Source organism: Pezoporus flaviventris, unplaced genomic scaffold (genome assembly GCF_033815535.1).
Source record: "Pezoporus flaviventris isolate CSIRO_AGI_PZ_B2104156 unplaced genomic scaffold, CSIRO_AGI_Pfla_v1 ptg000001l, whole genome shotgun sequence".
NCBI classification, from domain to species: domain Eukaryota; kingdom Metazoa; phylum Chordata; class Aves; order Psittaciformes; family Psittacidae; genus Pezoporus; species Pezoporus flaviventris.
In genome coordinates, this window is record NW_026892549.1 from 44,266,587 (window position 1) to 44,288,103 (window position 21,517).

Here is a 21,517-nt window from a genome sequence, read left to right on the forward strand (position 1 = left end):
TTTTACCTTCAGATAGATCTCCCTAGGAGCTGGGGCTTTCAGAAAAATACCACTTAGCATGAAACTAGGGATAAACTGTAGTTATTTTCAAGACTTCCAGGAGGGATCCTGTATGCTATGTTGGTACCTCTCCTAGTTGTGTTGTAAAAATGCAGAATATGTGTATCACTCATGAGTGTTGTCAGTTTTTAACTTAAGTTGGTTTTCTTTGTCTATTACAGCTCAAGATGTCTAAAAAAATCCATGGAGGCTCTGTTGTGGAGATGCAAGGAGATGAAATGACACGGGTCATCTGGGAACTGATTAAAGAAAAGCTGATTTTTCCTTATGTAGATCTGGATTTGCACAGGTAATGGCTTTTAATGACACACAGCCACTTTGTACTGCAATTTGCATGTGTCATTAGGCATTGATTGTGTTTCGCTTAGCACTGAGAGCCAAAAAAGCTCCTCCTGCATAAGTGCAGAGAGACTAAGTAGCCCTTTTGATACTGGTGAAGTTCCCAGCAGAGTTCTCTGGTTAACTTAACTAAGGGCCAGCCTCAGTAAGTACTCTGGAAAGCATGGTGAAACTATTTTGTCAGTCTGGCAGCCCCTTTGGAGTTCCTCACAGTAGTAAGCAGTGAATGTTTAATTGCGAGTTAGCTTTTTCTCTGTACTGTGCCTCTAAGAAGGTCTCTCACAGACAGGGACTGTGTTTTTTATCTCCAATGTCTTAGCTTTCCTGCACCTGAGCAGCCTTCATGGCTTTCTGCAGCCTAAACAATTAGAAACATGGGGTGGTTTAGCTACTCCCTGACTTAAAGCCTAGCCTGTGTGGACTCAGAGCAGATTTATGGCTTCTTGCCATATCTATTTGAAGATCTGCCCAGAGGGCAAAAGGGTGGCAATAGGGCACAGAGTCTGCCCTCATGTTTGTAGGCTTGAGCTTTGCTGCTGATGGTGAAAGCTAAGTGTTGCAATTATTCCCTGAGCCTAGGCTGTGCTCCTATACTCACTTCTGGGGGAAAAAAAAAAGAAAACCCAAAACCAATACTGCCAGCTGGTAAGGCAAAAGGGACATGCTATCTACTGCATCTGGTCAAAGAGAGCAAATCTCTTCTGTTGCTAGCCACTGACCTATAATTATTAGAGAAGTATCCAGTTGCATTGCTCCTAGCCATGTAGACAGAGGCTTTCAGTGATATTTGCCGCTGCTAAATCCACAAGTCTGACCTCTTCCCCTGCTTGTGGAGTCATTTGTATGCCACCTACATCAGGCTTGGTTCTTGCTGGTGTCGAGAACGAATTGAACAGGAACCCAGCAGCATAATACATGCATGGAGTCTGGAGAACATCCCTTTTCAAAGGGGGGTGGGAGGAGGTAGAGCAGACCCCTGGCTGGGGCAGCACAATAGCTAGATTCATGTACAGTTGGCTGTGCTTCAGGGCTATCCCACACTGGGTAGCTATTGTTCTTCAAAACTATTAAAACAGTAAATGTGGGAAATGTGCTTCCTCTGACTGGTTGAGGGCAATATTGGCAGTTTTGCTGCCAGAGCAGGATTGTGGGTCCATTGTCAAAGCAATTTTTAAGCCTATCTTGATATGCTCAGTACATGAAGGAAGTCAGAACTCTTCAGCACAAGAGGCTTGAAATAAAGGCCCATGATCATCTGAGGATTGTGCTGCTCCCTACAGTTAGAATCCCAGACCAAAAGCTTCTATTGCAGGAAGCTTAGAAGGAAAAGCAAAGGAGATACTGGCTATGTCCCATGCTGGCAAAGAGCCTCAGCCGTAAATTGAAGCTGTCCTTTTTCCAACCTTCCACTAACTGCAGAAGTGTCAGTATATGAGCCTATGTTTTCTTCCAGTCCAGCAGCATTTACACTGGGAGAGAGATAACTTCAGTTATGGCAGTGCTGGAACTACACCCAAAGGCACATAAACAGTCTGGTTTCTTTCCTCTTAGGTATGGATAAATGGCCTGTGCAGTTCTGACCATCTTTGTGGGTTTATTACAGCTATGATTTGGGCATTGAGCATCGTGATGCTACAAATGATAAAGTAACTGTGGAAGCTGCTGAAGCCATAAAGAAATACAATGTTGGCATAAAGTGTGCAACCATCACTCCTGATGAGAAGAGAGTGGAAGAGTTCAATTTGAAGCAGATGTGGAAGTCTCCCAATGGGACAATTAGAAACATCTTAGGTGGCACTGTCTTCAGGGAAGCTATTATCTGCAAGAACATTCCCCGGCTGGTGTCTGGATGGGTGAAACCCATTGTCATTGGCCGTCATGCTTATGGGGATCAAGTGAGTCACTTCAGTGCTTACCCCTTATTTTACATAAGTCAGGCTTAGTCCTGACTGATGTAGAGTTACAAAGACTTAGACATCCCTGTGCTGCTGCTTTATCCCTTGCACTCTGCTCAGGAGTGGGTCATTGCTAGCACTTTGTACAGCACCTGGTGAAGTGTGAGCACCTGGTGAAGTGTGGGAGAGCCCGATTCTTATATTTTCCTTGGGCAGCGTTGCTGTATACACAGGATATAACTCCTCTAAGTTATCCTTTGCCTCTGCAGAACCCTCCTCCCTATATATTGATGTCTTTAGAAAATATCCTTTACACTGTCCATCTTACTTCTCAGAGGGACTTTCTGGTGGCAAATATTGCTCACAGCAAAACTGGATCTGAGTGATTTTTAGAAGTGGTCAAGAGTTGCCATTGTGGTTTTTTGGTTGGCTGTATTCTTTTCTTGGCTTCGTTTTTTAAATGTGATAGGCTTAAACTTGCACAGCACTCCTGCAGGATTGGTATTCATACTGGGCACATCCAAAGTAAGGAAACATCTTTTATCAGAGCTTTCCTGAGAGAAGTAGTACAAGACCATGGCAAACCTTAGCATGGGTCTTAGTGTAGTGGTCTTTGAGCAGCCCAGAGGACAAGAATCAACCGTAATGTTCTCCATGGGTAATGGCATACTGTAAAGCAGCCAGACATGACAAAAGTCTTCTAGAGAAGCAAAGTGCTTAAGTAGACAGGTAAGCACACAAACTAAAGATAAGTCACAAGACTGGCCAGGATGGGAAGGTAAAATAATTACCAAGAGTAAATAATTGAAGTGCCCTGATGGTAGAAGAGAATGGGGTTCAACATCCTTAACAGTACTGAATAATCAAGAAGGTCAAAATCATTCTAGGAAACAGTGGATTAAGGAGGCAGGATTGAAACCCTGCCAAAGCATGAGATTAAAGTGAAAGGAGTAATATAAGAGCATGCAAAGGACATATGAGCAAGATGCTTCTGTAACTTCAGAACAGCTCAGGGAAGCAATTCCATCAATAGGAGGGAAACTGTGAAGAAAGATGATGAATTTAAAGGAAATGTAACCTTAAATAGTACTGTTCAAACAGCTGTGAAGATGAGGCAACATTTAAACTTTAAAAAACACCATTTAAAAAAACAAAAGTACATGTTGGTTCTTCTGAGTCTGTAGCTCAGAAGAGCAAAATGTGTGTCATTTAAAGAATTCAAAGACCTCTTACTACATACTGGCCTGTCAAATATCATACGATGGATAGAAATAATGGCATTTATTAAGGTGCTATATGATGCCACTGTATTCGTAAGATCAGTAGTTGTGATATGAATGGCTTTTTTTGAGGCAGGGAGGGAATCCATTCTACTCACAGACCACACAACACTGGATACTTGCACTTTAAAACTTGTACACCTGGTAGGGCACATACACCCTGCCAATTGATGGGTCCCAAGAATCTGTAAGCTTTTTCCCTTAAAGAGGAAGATTGTTTCTGAAGCAGGCAGACTTGTCCTTCTAATATCAGATAAAATAATCTGATGACCACACGGCTGAGTAAAGGGAGCCTGTTCAGTGTGGGGATATTTGGTACAATTGTTTATGCCCTTCCAAATGCGGGTTGTTTTTTAGGCTTCTGTCTTTCTGATAGATAAAATCATCATGGCTACTTTTGTTTTTAACAGTACAGAGCAACTGATTTTGTGGTACCTGGGCCTGGAAAAGTAGAGATGATCTACACTCCAGAAGGTGGAGGCAAACCGGTCACATATCTTGTCCATAACTTTGAAAGTAGGTATTATCTCTAAGTTGTGATTAAAACTGGGATTTTTGGTTTAATTCAACCTTGAAGTATTGGTCAGATCTGTTTGATGGTAAAATATGACTTTGAGGTAGAGTGGAGAGAAGGTCTGGGACTTCTTCATTGATCTGGGAAGTACTGAAAGTTACTTGAGATCTCCCTGGGATTGAAGAGGCATATCAACCACACAATTGTACTAAACTGGCCGCCTGTCATGCTTCTTGTATGATGACTCTGGTGGAGGTATGTAAGTTTTTCTCTCTGATCAGAGGGGGACTGGCTATGTATACAGGGCTTGACCTAAGGGGAGATAGACTTGAAACTTGCAGGTTTTAGTTTGTCTTATGTAGGCTTGTAGCCTTCTTTATTAAACAGTTTTTTCTTTCAATAGAAATGAGAACTGACACTTACTCTGCAAGTTGGAAAGGAGCTACGACAAGGATGCTCCTGACTTTGTAGGCTCGAGCTTTTTAAACAGGTGCAGTCCCAAAGGTATTGGTGTCCGTCCTAGCAATACTGCTGTGCTGGTTGTAGATATTGCTAGGCCCAGGAGGAAGAGTCCTGACATTGCTGGGCTTTGTTGTGTGGAAACAATTACACACACATTGCTAGAAGCCAGGGTATTTCTCTAAGGGCAGGATTCAGGAAAACATCATACAAGTCCTCTCCCTTGGTCAAAAGGGTTCAGGATTTGAACATGTCTGGTAACCTATGTATGTGAGTGTGCAATGTTTTGTTTCTGGTTATAAAACCATGTAAACCACAGAATCCTTGTTTGAATGCAGTTGGCTTGGCAAACAAGTACAGAGACTGTCATATGACCCTCTCTTCTGTAATACTTATATTTCACTGGCACTCTTGCTCATAGAAGCCTAATAAATCTCTGTCTCTTGTTGCACAGCCTTTCATCTGGAGTTTACCTGCTTCACTGCCAGTCTTAATCTGTTTTCATTTGATAGGGGACTGGTGAACCTGTAGTGGAGATGTCTGGCAGTTCCAGCTGCCTGTCTGATTCACTGCTCTGCATTGCATCAGCAAGAAGAAAGCACGGAAGTGCAAAGATGGCAGATTACTGCTGCTGTTCTGGGGGAACTCCCCTCCCCATAGATATACTGGCACAACAGTTTTCTCCACCATGCATAAGGGAAGCTTGTCCTATTGCTGTACTAATATATTCAGTCTTGACACTGAATCAAGAGAGTAGGCAGTAGGATTATATGATTGCCATGAGGATTGTTTTGGGGTTTTTTTACCTATATGCAAATAAGTATTTGAATAAAATGTAACAGTTGTCATCCAGTAACAACAAAATCATGGCTTCAGATGGCACAGTCAGCTGATTAGAACCTGTTCTGTCCTTGACTCATAATGGAGGCAGAGGGGACAACACGTATTTTCACTGGTAACAACAGGAATTTCATTCCCTGCCAATGTTAACTTTAAATGACCTTGCTATCTTGACAAGCAGATAAACCTCCTGTGGCTTGTCCACTTCATTCTACATGTACGTCCATGCAACCAACATCTGTAGGTCAGGAAAAATGAAAATAACAATAATTAAAAAATCTGGGGTAGAACACAGGTCCATGATAAAGGCACTGTACAACAAACTAGAGAGAGGAGGTGGTGGTAATGAGGTGCTTAAAATTAAGTACACGGTATCTACTTTTCACACAAAACCCAAGAAGCTGGGCTTTAAAGATAACAAAGCTCTTTGTGAGCTGGGCTGTAATTTTAAGGCACTTCCATTCAGGCTGCTGACACACCTGCATTACACAGTCCAAGTCATGTGAGTGTTGTTAGTTTCTCAGAGCTGCCTTAGGACTTTCCATTGCACCCAGATGACTGGCCTATTCTTTTGACAGCTTGCTGGAAGTTAGCCTGAGCAGGTGAAACAATGCTGCAGGGTAGGCCAGATGTGCTGAGAAAATGCAGGAATGCATGTGGCAACTTCTTTATCTGAGCTAGGCAAAGCAGCCTCTGCCTGCTGGAGTTAGTTCTGCGGTGCAGTCAAAGCCTGAAGATACAAGCTACTTTAATGTGGAAGCAAACCCATTTCTAGCTTGACTGAAACTCCTGATCCAAACTGCTGCCTGCTGATTTGATAGAAAATACTCTCTATTACCTATGGCTGGTAAGGGCTCAAGCACACTGACTCTCATCATAGCTTTGCTGCTTAGTCTGGTGTGCTAGTTTTGACAGCTGGGTTAGGAAGAAGCTACTTATGGGTAGTAGATCACAGTATTAAGATGTACCTAGGTGTGAAAAAAATCCACCCTCCTGTCCATGTGCCACAGGACTGCTGGAGCTTTGAGCAGATAGTGCAAAATGAATCAGCTGAAAGAACCAGCCTTAAACTGAGAACTGTATCAAGACACCTGGGGATAACTCAAGCCTGCCTGCCTGCCAGAATATGCTATGGGGAGACTGTCAAATCCTTAACCAAAACCAAATTAGTTGATTCCTATCTTCTTTCTCCACTAACAGGCTGTGGTGGTGTAGCCATGGGAATGTACAATCTTGACCAGTCTATCAAGGATTTTGCTCACAGTTCCTTCCAAATGGCACTGTCTAAAGGCTGGCCCCTCTACATGAGCACCAAGAACACCATCTTGAAGAGATACGATGGCCGCTTTAAAGACATCTTCCAAGAGATCTATGACAGGTATCTAGGGTAGTTCTGTACTTCCTGCTGCAGTGCACAAGTCTGCAGCAGGAACATCCTCCCCAGCTTTGTGAGCTGCTACAGTTAATTCAGCATTTTCAGGCACTCAGCAGCACTTTGGATAGGCTGTGCACCTTCTGTGTCACAGTCTCCCTTGTCCTGCAGGACACAGTATACTCGATGTTTAAAGCTCAGCTAAATGTGTCTGTGGTGTGTATCTCTCCTAACAAAGAGCCACAGATTCTCTATGTGCCTCCTCTGTGTTTTTGAAGCAGACTTGGAGTGGCCTAGCAAAGCAAGCAAGGAAAAACAAATGAGTACATTTCTTTTAAGGCTTTTGTTTGGAGTTATCTGGGTTGTGTTTTTTATTTCCTTTTTACTCTTATCTCTATGCAGAATTCTGCATCTCACTGTGCAGAACTACTTGCACAAATTGTGCAATCCCTGTTTATATGACAAGGTGTTCTGGTTTTTGTTTTCCAGAGAATACAAGTCCCAGTTTGAAGCCAAAAAGATCTGGTATGAGCACAGGCTCATTGATGACATGGTTGCTCAGGCCCTGAAATCTGAAGGAGGCTTTGTCTGGGCCTGCAAGAACTACGATGGGGACGTGCAGTCTGACTCTGTTGCACAAGGTATGAGATGTTCCCTGTTGTATACCGATTGCTACTGCTAGGCTCAGTAGCAGTCTCTTGTGACCACATATCATATCTGATGTAATGGCCCAGGAGGGTTCAGAACATACATTTTTAAACCTGTGGCCAGTCATGGAGATATCAGGCAGGCAAAGAATTTCTGATTTCACTTTTTCAATAAATCCATTGAATGTAAACTGTGTAGTTCTTTAACAGATGGCAGCTCCTACCAGTGTCATAGCTGATATCTTCCATGAAAATGGAAAGCCTATGTAGACAGTTTAAGTTGACTAGTGGTGAGCATACTGGCAGGTGCCCTGTAGCTAAGTAAGGAAACCTCCAGGACCTAAAGCTACCTATCAGATGCAAAGAGAGAGATTGATACGGGTAACTTTACAGACTTGTAGTGCTTGATCAAAATCCTAACCACGCTGCATGGTGCCGAAACAAATATGGATTCAGGACAAGAAGTATGACTTTATGTAATGTGCTCTTTCTAAATCAGTGCCTCCCACAGAACAAGGATGTGTGTTGGACTGCTGAACAAAGAAGCTTTCAAAGACATAGATCTCTGAAACATACAGGGTTAGAATTTATATGAAGGTCCAGTTTTTCCAGCTTATGGTTCCTTTCACTAGAGCAGAAGCTCTGGATATGAAGTAGGTTTGTTCCCTATCATTCTATGTGCAAGATATTGATTTGCAGCCCAACACTAGTTATTTAGGATTTTTTTGTTCTCGTACATCTTTACAGTAAAAATATGTCCAGCAAGTTAGGTGAGAATACTAACTTTCTTGAAATAGTGCAAAATGTCTGTATTTCATGGTTCAGCAGCACTTTCTGTTCCAACGAGATGCTATTTTGACGTCAGGACTAGCCAGTTAGTTGCAGCAGCAGCATCACTGTTTTTTTGGGAATACTCGCATCAAGGTTGGGAGGATGTAAAAAGATTATCGGATGGGAGAATTAAGGGAGATTTAAGGGGGCTATCCAAAGGAGACACTGAACTTTTTAAACTTGTATTCTGTAGGCTATGGCTCTCTGGGGATGATGACCAGTGTGCTGATCTGCCCTGATGGCAAGACTGTTGAAGCAGAAGCTGCTCATGGCACGGTTACTCGTCACTACCGCATGCACCAGAAAGGCCAGGAAACCTCCACTAACCCTATTGGTGAGCTGCTTTTCACTGCCCCTCAGCAATCTCCACACCTGAAAGAACAGGTCTGGAGCATGCGCATCTGTATCTTTTCTGCAGAGAATTGCACCACTGAGTGGTGAAACTGGTAGTTCATAACGCGCTTCTCTTCCATGAAGACATCTGCAGCCTGGAGCAAAACCAGGCTGGAATGGAGTGTGAGCAATAAGCTACACCTAACCTAGCCTTTGAGACATACTCTCACTTTTCAGCAAATGATGGGTTTGTAGCCACAACAGCCTTAAGGTTTAGGTTGGTCATTTTTTATTTTACTCCCCTTTCTGATTCTTCAAAAGACCCAGCCACCTCCAAAACCATGTATATATTTGAAGTGTAAGTGCACCTCAAATGGGACATGAGGAAAAGAATCTTGTACAATTGCACAGGGACCAGAGTGTAATTGTAGTACCAGGAAGAACACTACACCCTCCTTTCATATGGGCAACTTTATGTGTAACTGGAGTCCTACCACCAGTCATTCTTTCTGATTTGGGCAGGAACAAAATAAGGTAAAATGGCACACACACACACACACACACAGATTGCTGAGGCAGTATGTAGGTTTGGGGGTTTCCTTTATTGCTGCACAATACAAAGGATGCCTGGAGGAAGGTAAGTGTTCTTCTTCCCATACCAGATCTTATATCAGTTTTCAGTTTTATTATTAAAAAATTACTACCATTCTACATGACAACTTAGAACAATGTCCAGGGAGTTCTAGACAGACAAAGTAATCTATTGTGTTCTCTCCCAGCCTCCATCTTTGCATGGACAAGAGGACTCGCTCACAGGGCTAAGCTGGACAACAACACTAGCCTCAAGAACTTTGCAGTTGCCTTGGAAGAAGTCTGCATTGAGACCATTGAATCTGGCTTCATGACAAAGGACCTTGCTGCCTGTATCAAAGGTCTCCCTAAGTAAGTGTATGAAGTAATCGGCTGTGCATAGAGGATGTTTTACTTAGTGTTTCTGAACAGCATTTACTGGAACATTATTTTAATATGGTGAAGAATTGCTGAAGTCTGGCACAGAACAGGGCTTGTCTGTGACCAGTGCTGTACAAACAGAAAACGAGACACTCCCTGCCCCAAGCAGCTCAGTGTTGGTTGCTCTGTCCTTGCTATTGTACCAAATGCATGGGGGGAAGAGGAAATAAAGGAACTGTGAAGACTTCTCTTATGACAGGATGGTTATATTTGCCAGATCCTGCCCTGTCTATTTATTAGGATGGAGACCTCCTTAACTGTAAAATACCACCTGGCTACCTCTCTCTGGAGCCTTCTGGGGGACAACCCCACCAACAACCATCCATCAGCCTGTTGAGTAGAGCTCTTGTTTTTAGAGGCAAGACTTGTGCTTGGAGCATTTGAGTGGCTTTACAACTAATGTCTGTCTGGTTTTGTTTTGTTTCTCCCCCTCAGTGTCACACGCTCTGATTACCTGAACACCTTTGAGTTCATGGACAAGCTTGCTGAAAACCTGAAGGGAAAGCTGGCCTCTCTGCCTAAACTTTAAGGCACAGGTTCTATTCAAGCTCTTCTAACAAAGCATCTCCCATTTATACCAGAGTGTAAGTAAGTGGCAGTGTATCACACTCTGTTCTGTAACATTTCAAATACTAGATGAAAAAAAATGTACAATTTTTTAAATGTTTAAAAGCTCATGTTTTCTTAAACCCCTTGAGGAGCTGCTGGGCTAGGCCTTACTTTTGCTAAGCAGCTAAATGTGATAGTATTCAAGCTCAGTGTGGGTCTGGATTCCTAGTGTCATTTATAGCAGACCTGAGGTTTCTCTCCGTGACGTTACTGATCTGTGTTTCTTTTCCCTCGTCTCTCAGACTGAAAGCCAGTCTGTGTCACAGCTCTGGTCAAACCAGTGGTGGCTTACTGTCCAACAGACCTCAGAAATCAGAACTATCCTGATCTCTCCAGTCCTGTCTGCTGAGTATGAAGTGAGTTCACAGGGCTCTGCAAGGCCTACTGCAGCCCCTCTTTTAGTTATTTTTTTGTGCCAATCAGAACATTGTATCCTGATACTAAGGGATTTCATCCTATTGCTACAGCCAGGACTGTAACATTTGAGAAAGAAGCACTTAAACATGCTGGAAAAGAGCCCTGTAGGCTAAAGGCCTAATAACTCCATGCTGCAGTGTCTAAATGCAGGCCATGCATTTAGTTATACTCCAACTGACTGGACGTGAAGCATAGGAATTTTTACCCCTTCCCCCACCCCACAACTCATAAAGGTGCAAAACTTTTCTCCAGCTACTACTTGTCCTTTCTGTTGTGATACAGCATGTCAGATTATGACTGTGAAAAACTATTCCATCCATGGTTTTATTTGGGGTTTGTTTTGTTTTGGGGTTTTTTTTAAGATTATTTTAGTTGAGACTAAAATAAAAGCCAGCTAACACTCTGTGTCTCTTCTTCCTTTGTGCAATTAGCAGATACGGGAAAATTCTGCCTCAGAGATTCCAGTACCTTTCAGCACAGTTCAGCACATGCTGGGACAGAGGGTTGGGATGCAATATCAATACAAAATCATTTTTCCCTTCTTAGAGTAGCAGCTGTCACTGTGCCTTCAGTATGAATGAGCACAGTACTTTGCTGTTCTGTTCTTAACAAAAGAGTATAAGAAGCGCAGGTGAAAAAAGTCCCATTGCTGACTCATAACAGCAATGGAAACAAGCAGCAGGAATAGGTGGAGATCTATGTTTCCATGTCTGGCTTCTGACAGCAGTAGTTCAAAGGTCTGAGCTATTACTTTTTGTGCCATACTCAGACAGGTCATACTAGAACAAATTCTGTCATACTGACAAATTCTGTTATTTACCAAAAGTAAATCTATTTACCAGGAATACTAGAGAAAGCTTAGTACATTTCAGTAATTAACAAAGGAGGGCATTTTTACATTTATACTTCTTGTTTGTTTTAATGACTTAACAAGACAGCTGAAGTGTAAACAATGTAGTAGCATTTACCTGACTGCAGATGCCACTATTCTCCTTCTGTACTAACAAAGTTTCCATTTTCTGGAGGACTCTACCTACAGTGCACAGCAAGACCCAATTTATCCTGATGGATGTTTCTGAAGTGCTGAGGAAAGGAACACTTGTCTCTATACTGGGAGAAGTAGTTAGTCATAAGAACAGAGCACCCCTCTCTCTGCTCTTCCATGGAAAAAGAAGGAACACCTTTCCTGCTTCCAAGGAGGCACGTTCCCTTTCTCTTTACTACTAATACAGGGCTGTCCAGGGCTTCAGTAGTCAACCCTAAACCTGACTTTCTAGTGGACTGCTCTACCTGGAACCTAGGCCATCCAAGCCTGGGCTGCTGCAACCCTTTCATACCCTTTAAGAAGCCCTTGTAGGTACCCACAGTGCTGGAAGATCAGCCCTTCAAGATGTACTTGCCACAGGCTTGTGCAGAGCATGGTAGCTGGCTGTGGTGGCACAAGCACTTGCACACAAAGACTTTGCTGACAAGCATCCAAGCATTTAAAGGTGGAGGATGGGGAATAAACATCACAAAGTTTTTATACTACCCAGATAAGACAGGACACTTTATTTATACTTTATTAGTAGTATTAATTAGAATAAAAAACAATATACAATAGCAAAGACATGCAGCACACCTAGGAGCTTGGGGGCTGCCTGTCCAACCAAAACTTTTACTTCTGGCTCCATGTATCCTCCCATTGTTATTAGCTTGGCTGCCTTGGCATTCCTTCAAGAAACTATTCTTTTTCTTTTTTGATCTTCTTGATAATTTCCTTAGCTTTTCCAGTTCTTTTCTTTTTGGTTTTGCTGGGAAGGTTGTTGAGGAACTCTGTGTTTGTAAAGGGGTCACCCTGCCTCAGTTTGCTGCAGAACCAAAAGAGTTAGAATGAACCATCACCATATTTCTTGAACAAGTGTATGATTTTGGTCTCTAAAGCTCCCAATTTTAACAAAATGCTTCCACTACAAGATGACTGAGCAGTACAGTTTGTTCACTGTCATGTACAGGAACAGTTGTACCAGTATAGAGTATCTTCTCACCCAGTATAACCAGCTCCTCATAGCAAGTTCAAACTGTGCCGCTTTTCAGTGAAAAAACATGGTGTTACCCAATATTTGCATTGTTGCATCAATGCAATTTAACATCAGCATTTTAGGAGTTAAATGATTCTGTACAGTAGCCATTGGATGTACTGAATCCACAGTTTCTTAAGGAAGAGATGTAGCTGCTTGTTTAGGTACTTGTATCTGCCAGAAAAAGCAGAGATACAGCCTGCTCACAGGGGAAAACCCTCCTCAAAGCCTAGCATTTCCTTCACTGAAAAGCAATCCAAACATTAAAATATAAATATTACTTAGTTGTATAAAACATTAGATATCATAGAATAGCAAGTGAAACAGGGCTTTTGTTTAGCTGTCTTTATTTAGGCTTTATTTATTTTGTCTTTATTTATTTTATCCTCATGCTTACCCCTCATTACTACTGGAATATCACAGATGCAGTATGCCAAAACACATGCTTATTTCAGTGAAGGAAACAGCATCTTTGATAGCTTGATACCAGAAGCCTGCACATGCATGTGTGCTAGTGTTGAATTTTGGCTTAACCACACTGTGCTAGAAGAGGAGGATCACAGAAAATGAAGGGAAGAAGAACCTAAAGAGATAGATGGTCCAGCCCTAGACAGCAAGCACATGACAGCAGAGCAGGCGTTGTAGTATGGGAACAGTCATGGGAAGGAATACTTTAAAGCCCAACCTGTTCAGTTTTGGCTCTTTGTAGCAGCCTGGTTCCCATTTCCGCTTGGATAAGCGCCCTGTCGCTCCTTCCGAGCTAGAGGAAGACAAAGCGCTGGCATTGGTCAAGTCCTGCAGTGGCCTGGTCACTGCAAGGGAAGACATTCACACAGGTGTGGATCAAAATGTTTCCAAATAATCTCCAGATATCCTAAGACATACAGCTGTCACACAGAGAAGTGGTGCATTACAACACTTCTCTGAACACTATGCAATCCTGAATCTGGTCATGTTCCCTCTAAACCCGGGAGACCATTTTTGTCTAGAAATCCCAGACCTGCTCCTCAAAAGTCAGATTAGGTTCCTCACTGTAAAAATACAGGTCACTAATACTGTTAGTGTCATTGTGTCCTGGCATAGTCTTAAAAATATACAGAAATGATAGTTCTAATGCACAGAAGTTTACAACCTGGAGGAGAAAGCAAGCTTATGGCACCCAAACAGTGAGACTTCCATCAAGACACAGGGCCATACCAGTGTTTCCTGCAACTTTCAAAGTGAAGTTTGCAAAAGGGGAGGGCAGGAGAATAAACTTCCTCCCTCACTACAAAGTGCAGCTCACTCTAGCTATAGCTAGGCCTGTTTGTCAACAGTTACATGAAGGAAAAACCCCACAGAGCAACTCTATACAGAGTACCCAATAACAGCAATCTCCCAGAAAGGCTCAGCTTAACTGCTGTATTACCAGCCAAGGGGGACACCTTCCAAATCCTTTCTTTTTAAATAAAGGAGCACCAAGCCACACAACACAAAACCAAAACAACAAGGGAAAAACAAAAAAACAATCTCCAAACCAACACACAAAAAAAAAAACCCAACACCAAGAGAATTTAGGTAACTTCTGATAATGAATTTCTATTTAAAAATACCACCCAGAGGTATACAGACTGAAACTTTGCAGCACTAACCATTCTGGATGGAAAACCTGCCATATTCATCATGTTCCGTGCCACAGTAACACAGTCAGGCAGGGACAGTTATCAAATTATACTTTTCAACTGCTTGAGTAACTGATTTTCTAACTTGACAGGCATGCCCTGTAAATAACAAGAGCGGTGAAACAACTTGCAGCATGTGCTCCTAGTTTTTTCCCCAATATCCACACATGAATAAATGACCAGAAATTCTTATGGGAATGCTGATAAACTAAAGGCAAATGCAGCCACAGAAATGACTCATCAGCACAAGTGGGAATATATTGGTCATGGATCCTTAACTCTCAAAAAAGTGGAGGGGAAGAAAAATACAAGCACTTGCTGCATGGATTTTTGGCACTCATCTCAAACACAGGTCCCCTCCCAAGCCTGATACCTACCAAGTTCTTGTGAAGGTGAGTTCTGAGAACTTGGCTTCACCTGGCTTTTTTCCTCAGGTATTTCCTCTGCAGTCTTTTCTTTAGGTATCGGGAAGCTTTCCAGCCAAACAGGGGATTTCTCTGGCATTCTGTTGCCCTCAGTACTTAAGCTCGTGGAAACTGGTGCATCTGTAAGCCAGGAGCTGACAGACAAAGCTGCAGAATAGGTCACATGGGACGATTTAAGACTCTGTGAAAGGTCTGTATTTGCCACCTGCTCCTCCAGATAGATATCTGGATCAGGCAGATCTGCAATGCAGGAAATCATCCCTGTCAGGACAGTTTGCTTGGATGCAAGTTCTGCTGAACTTCCAATGAGCCCTTGGGCACCATCACTTTGTCTGGCCAGGGAATCACCCTCTGGAGATCTAGAGGTGGTGTTCTCCTTCTGAAGCTTTGGTCTGGGACAGGACTCTTTTTCTGAAGTGTTCATGTTGTTGTCAACTTTAGCCTGCCCCTTTTCTTGAAGGCCCTTTGTCTTCTTCTGAGCAGCTACCATCCTCTGAGCTCTGGGGATTTTGCTAGCTTTGCTCCCAGGAACAGACCTGGGAGGTACAATGTCACTGTCTTCAAAATTTGTCTGGACACAACCCAAGTTTTCTGCAAGATCCAAAGGACTGACAATGTAAGTTTTCCTGCTACATTTAAGATTACCTTGTAAATCCTTTTCGCTCTCCTCAGTTACTCCTTGAACATCTATACACAGGCCAAAAACATCAACTTCATTTCTCTGATCATGACAACTGCCTTTCCTGACAGTCTTCCTCCTGCTTGTCTGGCTTCTTTTAGGCTGTTCTTCAGCTTTGGCCCCTGCTGTTTTCACACAGTTTGGCAGATTCTCTTCCTCAGAGTCACCTCTTTGCCTAATAATTCTAGTTTTTCGGTTGGTTTTCTGTCTGATGCTCTTTGTGCTCACACTTGAATCCTCTTGCAAAGCACAGGTCCTTGAGGTCTCCTTCCTCAAGAAAAGTGAATTTTGTAGACTGGAATCATCTGGGAGAACTTCAAGACTTGAGAAGGTACAAACTGGGCTTCCTGGCAAGCTCTCCATATGCTGGATTTCAAAGGTAGTGTCCTTAACCTGTTTGAGTAAGTCACTACTTTCAGGACTGTGCAGCTGTGCTGGATTCACCACATATGTTCTTCTGGAAGGGAAGCCTTCAGCAGGAAAACAGGAATGTTGCTCTGTACCACAGCCTGTGTTGTTCCTGCCAAAAGCCTCCATGCAACCCTTTTGCCTCATCTCAGAAACTTCAGACTCACTAGGACATGTTGCAACTTCTGGCTGAAGAAGCTTCTTAGTATTTTGAGTACTCCCTTCGCCTTGAGGTCTATCAGGACTACTTTCTCCATTCTTTTTAATTACATTTGTTTTCTTTTTTCCCATACTTGCTTTGTTTCCAGGTTTTTTCTCACCAGTTTTACAATTACCTTTGCTTTTTGCCTTCACAGGAACAAACTCAAGGACTCTGCTATATGTGGGGTCCATTTCAACACCACACCCAGTTTCTTTATCCTGTGGCTGATCACAAAAAATCTCTTTGCCCGAAGACTTTCTATCAGGAGTAACAGTGGTTTGAGCAGGTGAAACCACAGAGCTGAGAGATTTCAGCTGTGGCTGTGTGTCACTCTTCCTGGAGCTGCTGCTGTCCTTTGTGATACAGCATTCAGTTGCCTGAGTGGAACTGACAGGTGAGAAGACATCCACACCAGAAGATGGAGTGCTGCTTGCAATCAGGCTGTGATTCTTCCTTCTCTGAGTAACGTATCCTTGTGAGAGACGATCCAACAAATGTTTTGCTATCTCATCGCCCTCATGTGAAAGAGAATGACTTTCCAAGGGAAGTGCTGGCAAACTGTTGGGATTTTTTTTGGTGGTGCAAAAGGCCTCTGTTGGAAAGACAAAATTCATTGCTAAAACTAAGTAATGCAGCAGGCAAATACCATCTTTCCCATACCACTAAATGCCATGCCCCATACCTTGCCACAAACCCAGAGCATAGAAAAAGCATGATTTTGTGTCTACAGGGACTTCCCAAACTTACTGTGTAACAGAATTGCTCAGCTGGCTCCCCTCAGAACAGAAAGGCAGCTGTAAGCAAGACCCCTGAACCAGCCCTAATATTTAGGAATGCTTGTCATCTGTACAACAGTTATTTATATGGCAAATCCACAAGGAACAGAAGATGTGCATCTAGTTAGACTGTACCTTCAGAGATTTCTGAAAATCTTTGTAAGCTCAGTGCCTATTACTCAGAAATAGGCCTGAAGGTCTTTTCCAACCTGGCTGATGCTATGCTATGAGCAATCTCGAGCAACTGCAAATATGGCAAAATATCCCCACCAAGCAAGACATCCTATTCTGGGATACATGTAATTATAGTGATAGCACCATCACTGAAGTATGTCGTTCATAACAGTCATTAGGAGCTGCTGGAGTGATAGTTAGGAGTTAACTGGAGCTATGGCACCATGTTCATTTCTAAACACAAACACACAAAGTCATATCAGAAGAACAGCAGAAGATGAAGGTTTACCTCCAAAGATGCAAGAGCCAAGAAAAACCTCTTGTGCTTCCATTGCTTTAGTGATCTTCTCATTCTTTTCCTGGGGGAACTGAGGCTTCTCAGCAGCCTGTGGTGGCAAAGTGTTTTTGGAGGCAATAGGCACAACTTCCAGGGGCTCATTAGAAGCATGACTCAGAAAATCTAGTGAGCATGTCTGTGCTGCTGTGGAAGTGCAACCATCACACGGCTTGGAAATGGGCACCCTCATTGGCATCCCTGTAGCCCTGATAAGAAGGAAGAACAGTAAACAGAGATGTTCCATACCCATGACGCCCCAGAATCCAGCAGCATAGCTACAGCTTTCAAGAGTTACTGAAATACATTTCTGAAAGCTTCAAGTGCCGCAGAACACGCACTGCCCAGCCAGGACAGATTTCCCATTTTTGTGTACACACAGCTCATAAGGAAGGCACACTGCTGCAGACCCAGAAGCAGGAGAAAAGTACACTGAGGCAACAAGGAAGGCCTTTCAGTGCACAGGTTGCAACCACAGGTTCAGCTCACTGCGGGACATCAACAAGGCTGCTTGGAGATATGTGTATGTGGGCAGCTCCAAGGGCTCCCCGGTGTTCAGAAGGGGGACAAGACAGAGGAGCAATGGAATTTCAAATATATTTTAAGACATCCTGCTCTGACATCCTTTCCAAAACACAAGTTTATATCATACAAGCAGAAGACTATTAATCTTTTGTATGTAACAAAGACCAAAGCAGCCAGCTATGGCACTCACTCGAGGAGATCTTGCAGTGCTCACCAGCTACAAAGGAAAAACCATCTAAGGCAATGTGCTTTCAAAAAAAGGAGTGAAAAAGGACCAGTTTATGCCCAGACCTGGCATTAGGACAAATAAGACAAGGAGTGACAACAGAAAGGCACAAAGTAAGGGAAAAGATCAAGCAATGGTGGTAGAGAAGACCTCTCATGTAAAACAGACAACTGGGCACGTAAAACACACAACTGGGCACGTAAAACACAACGGGAAGTTTAGCATTTTGAAATTCAAGACAAATTTGGTGATATCATTTTAAGGCCCACCTCACAAGATGAACATCTGCAATATCATTGGCCCAGCTATCTTCAGTTATGCTGCTCTTCTGGCCATTCCACAAGGGTGCAGAACTTGTGTGGAACTGAAAAATGAGAAACAGAAAAATGGTTTAAAGCTCTTGCAATTCCCCATGCAAGCTCTACCACAGAGCCAGCAGGAGCTCAGTTTCACCCTGGAATGTATGTCAAATATTGCTGGTGACCCTCTCCCATCTAAAATGGCACAAATTACAGAATAAATTGCAGCAGAGTCAGATTCTGTCTCTGCAGGCTTAAGGATGAAGTTAAACTAGTTCAGATAATCCAAGACTAGGAAGCAGGAATATGTTCCCTCCCACCCACCCATGAGACAGGACATATGGAAAGTGTCCTATTCCCTATCCTGAGTTGCCATGGCAACACTTAAAAAATAAAACAGAAGTCACAATCTGTCATAGCAGAAGAGCCTACTAGCCAAATACAGCCAATGACCTCAAGGAAGGCAACTTGGGATAGGAATGTGCTGTAGTCTTTCCTACAAAAGTTACTCTGGAAATCATTAACACCAAGCTAAAAGCAAGGATGTAACCAGCACAATTCAAGCAAGCAAAAAAAACAGCTGAAGCATCAAACACTGAAGTAAGCAGGCAAGATAAAGCAAAAGCCAGAGACAAACCCAGATCCCTTCCCAGAGCAGAGTGCTCACATGTCCCATGGTTTACCTCGGATAGCTGGGCTGTCTTAACTGCAGCCATAATGTTTTCAAGTTCTTTCATGGCATTATCCTATGTTGAGGTAATAAAGAGTGAAAAAAAAAAACATAAAGACATTAAATCAAAAAATCTATTACAACAAGGATGCTGGCAACCAGAGCAAGCCATGTTCTGGAGAGAGAACACAGCTTAGAAGAAAAAGTAAGCAAATAAATGGTGACATTTTTCATATGCAGAGCATGAACAACCAGTGACAGCTCACTCCTCCCAAGGTTGAGATGACAGTACTGTATACTTTGCCTACCACCCCTCCCAATGCCAGCCACACTGTTAGTGCCATACCATGAAGGAGAGCTTGTGCCGCAGCACTGCATTCTGGAAGTGGCACTCCTCTACCTCCTTCTGTAAGATGGTCTTCTCCTGGGTGAGCTGTTGTACATTGGCTTTCATCCCATTGAGGGCTAGGGCCAGTGCTTTATTGTTGTGCTTTAAGGAGACTTTAATAGTGGAGGAGTTGTCTGTGAGAGACAGAGAAGTATCACACAAAATCAGCATCCAAGGTCTCATCCCTGCCTCATCTGTTACCATACTTCTTCCTCTTCCCAGAAGAGCTTGTCAGGCTCAGATCCCTACAATTCAACTGCACATGGAAGTCAGCAATATAATTCCTTCCAGCAACAGAAGTCCCCAGATAACAGCAGGAAAAGCTTAATAATAACCTGCAACACTTCAGACAGGCACTCCATTTTGAGTGGGCCATGCTCAGCAAGCTACTGCTTCAATTCTTAATAAAAGACTGTGTGGTTCATGTGCTTTTGACTTTGAACAAGTCCCTGTAGTTCTGAGTCCTCATCTCCATCAAAAAAGAGGGATAAAATAAACCCACTTTCCTTCACAGTAGCCCTTAAGCAGGTTTAGATCCATGCTTCTTAATTTCAAAATAAGTAACAGAAATGCCTAGCTTCTTCGAGGTAGTCCAAATTATCTCCTTCACTGTCATTGCATCGTTTCCCCCTAAAACTAAATCAAAGTTGGGCTGGGCTCTATACAGGATTGCAGATATTCTAAAATACCTTCCACACTTCTTATTTTTGCTGTTTGGATCCTGAGAACTGTTACCCAAGCACAGCTGCCCAGTGCCATCTGAGATGCTGCTGAGCAGCCTGTAATGGCCCCAGCAGCTGCTCCGAAGATTTTGTGTTAAACATACCAGTCAGAAATATTTCAGACACCTTTGGGCACTTCAAGTAGTACCTGACACTCATTTGTAGGGTACCCAATTCACTAGAAACCCACAGGCAGAGAAGCAGCTGTTAAACTCTGGATAAAAGCCACAGCCAAAGACATAGTTATAAGCTGACATAGCTGCCAGCAAGGTAAAATACACTCACTAATGATTTTGGTTTTGATTTTTGATGCAATAGAGGCGTTCAACTTAGCCGTCTTCAAGGCACCCTTTTTCTTCTCCCGCATGCGCCCTCTTACACCACTCAGGCTGAAGAACGTTTCGGAAGCCTCCCGCGATGCCATAGCTGCAGAGAGCGACACCGAGCAAGGTTAGCACCCGCATTCTCCTCTTCAGCAAGCACTTACCGGCCGCGACTCACACTGTCCCCGAGAAGCACCTACGGCCTCGCCCCTCGTTCCGCTGCAGGGCGGACCAAGGCCAAAGCCACACGGCACCGTGCCGCACCTCGCCCCAAACCAGCCGTTCCCGGGCACGGCAGCCGCTCCCGGGCACGGCAGCCGCTCCCTTCGCCCAGAGGCCCCTCAGCACCGGCTGGGAGCGAAACGGGACGAGCGGACTCCCCGACTCACCTGCGGGCTGCCGCGGCGAGCCCCGCCGGGCGGCGGGCGGCTGCCCCTCTCGCAGCCGGAGCAGCGGAAAGAGGGAAGAAACCGATCTGCCCGCCAGGCGACTTTTGAATGCAACCGCTATGGCCGGCGGCCCGCCCCGCGCTTCGCCCCGCCCTGCGGCATGGCGGCGAGGTGGTTGGTGTTTGTGTGTGCCGGCTGTCCCGCCGGGGAAGGGAGGGATGGGATCTGCTGTGCACACGCTCTCCGTCCCTAGAGTCGGTTGCGGCGGAGCGGGGAAAGATGCTAAACCCCCTCCCTCGGGGCGCGGGCTGGCCGGCGTGTGCAGAGAGCCCGTGAAGCTCGCGCTTCCGGGTAAGGCCCTGCCGCCATTTTGGGCCGGGCCGCGGCCGCCGATGGGGGAGCGCTCCGCCCTGACAGAGAGGGCTGTGAAATGCCGCCTGCGCTGCCTACGCCCAGCTCCGGGCTGGCTGAAAGCGCCTGACTTCGATGCCGCACTCGTGAGGCGCTGCTGCTGCCGCCGCCTTAGCCCAAGCGCGCAGAGCTGAAACTCCTCTGAAAAGCCCTAGAGTTGTTGAGATGGACAAATCTCACTCAAAAGTTAGAGTTTGTTCGCCCGCAGAATTCAGCTGGCTTGCAGCTTTCACCTGTG

General features: G+C 44.0%; 2 protein-coding genes across 2 annotated transcripts; one reads left to right on the forward strand and one right to left on the reverse strand.

Annotated features, from left to right (window-relative positions):
• The first annotated feature begins 191 nt into the window (after nt 1–191).
• IDH1 (isocitrate dehydrogenase (NADP(+)) 1) lies at nt 192–11,010 on the forward strand. The gene is made up of 8 exons (XM_061454811.1): nt 192–349; nt 2,003–2,294; nt 3,985–4,090; nt 6,588–6,765; nt 7,249–7,400; nt 8,431–8,571; nt 9,350–9,512; nt 10,017–11,010. The coding sequence occupies exons 1-8, from the start codon at nt 228–230 to the stop codon at nt 10,108–10,110; spliced, it is 1,248 nt and encodes a 415-aa protein (XP_061310795.1). The 5' UTR covers nt 192–227; the 3' UTR covers nt 10,111–11,010.
• Nucleotides 11,011–12,216: 1,206 nt separating this feature from the next.
• Nucleotides 12,217–21,142, reverse strand: LOC133269996 (shugoshin 2-like). The gene is made up of 9 exons (XM_061454823.1): nt 20,869–21,142; nt 20,442–20,582; nt 19,393–19,568; nt 19,060–19,122; nt 18,347–18,441; nt 17,282–17,535; nt 14,706–16,634; nt 13,353–13,479; nt 12,217–12,457 (listed from the first exon to the last, which is right to left on the reverse strand). The coding sequence occupies exons 2-9, from the start codon at nt 20,578–20,580 to the stop codon at nt 12,331–12,333; spliced, it is 2,910 nt and encodes a 969-aa protein (XP_061310807.1). The 5' UTR covers nt 20,581–20,582; nt 20,869–21,142; the 3' UTR covers nt 12,217–12,330.
• Between the last annotated feature and the right edge of the window lie 375 nt (nt 21,143–21,517).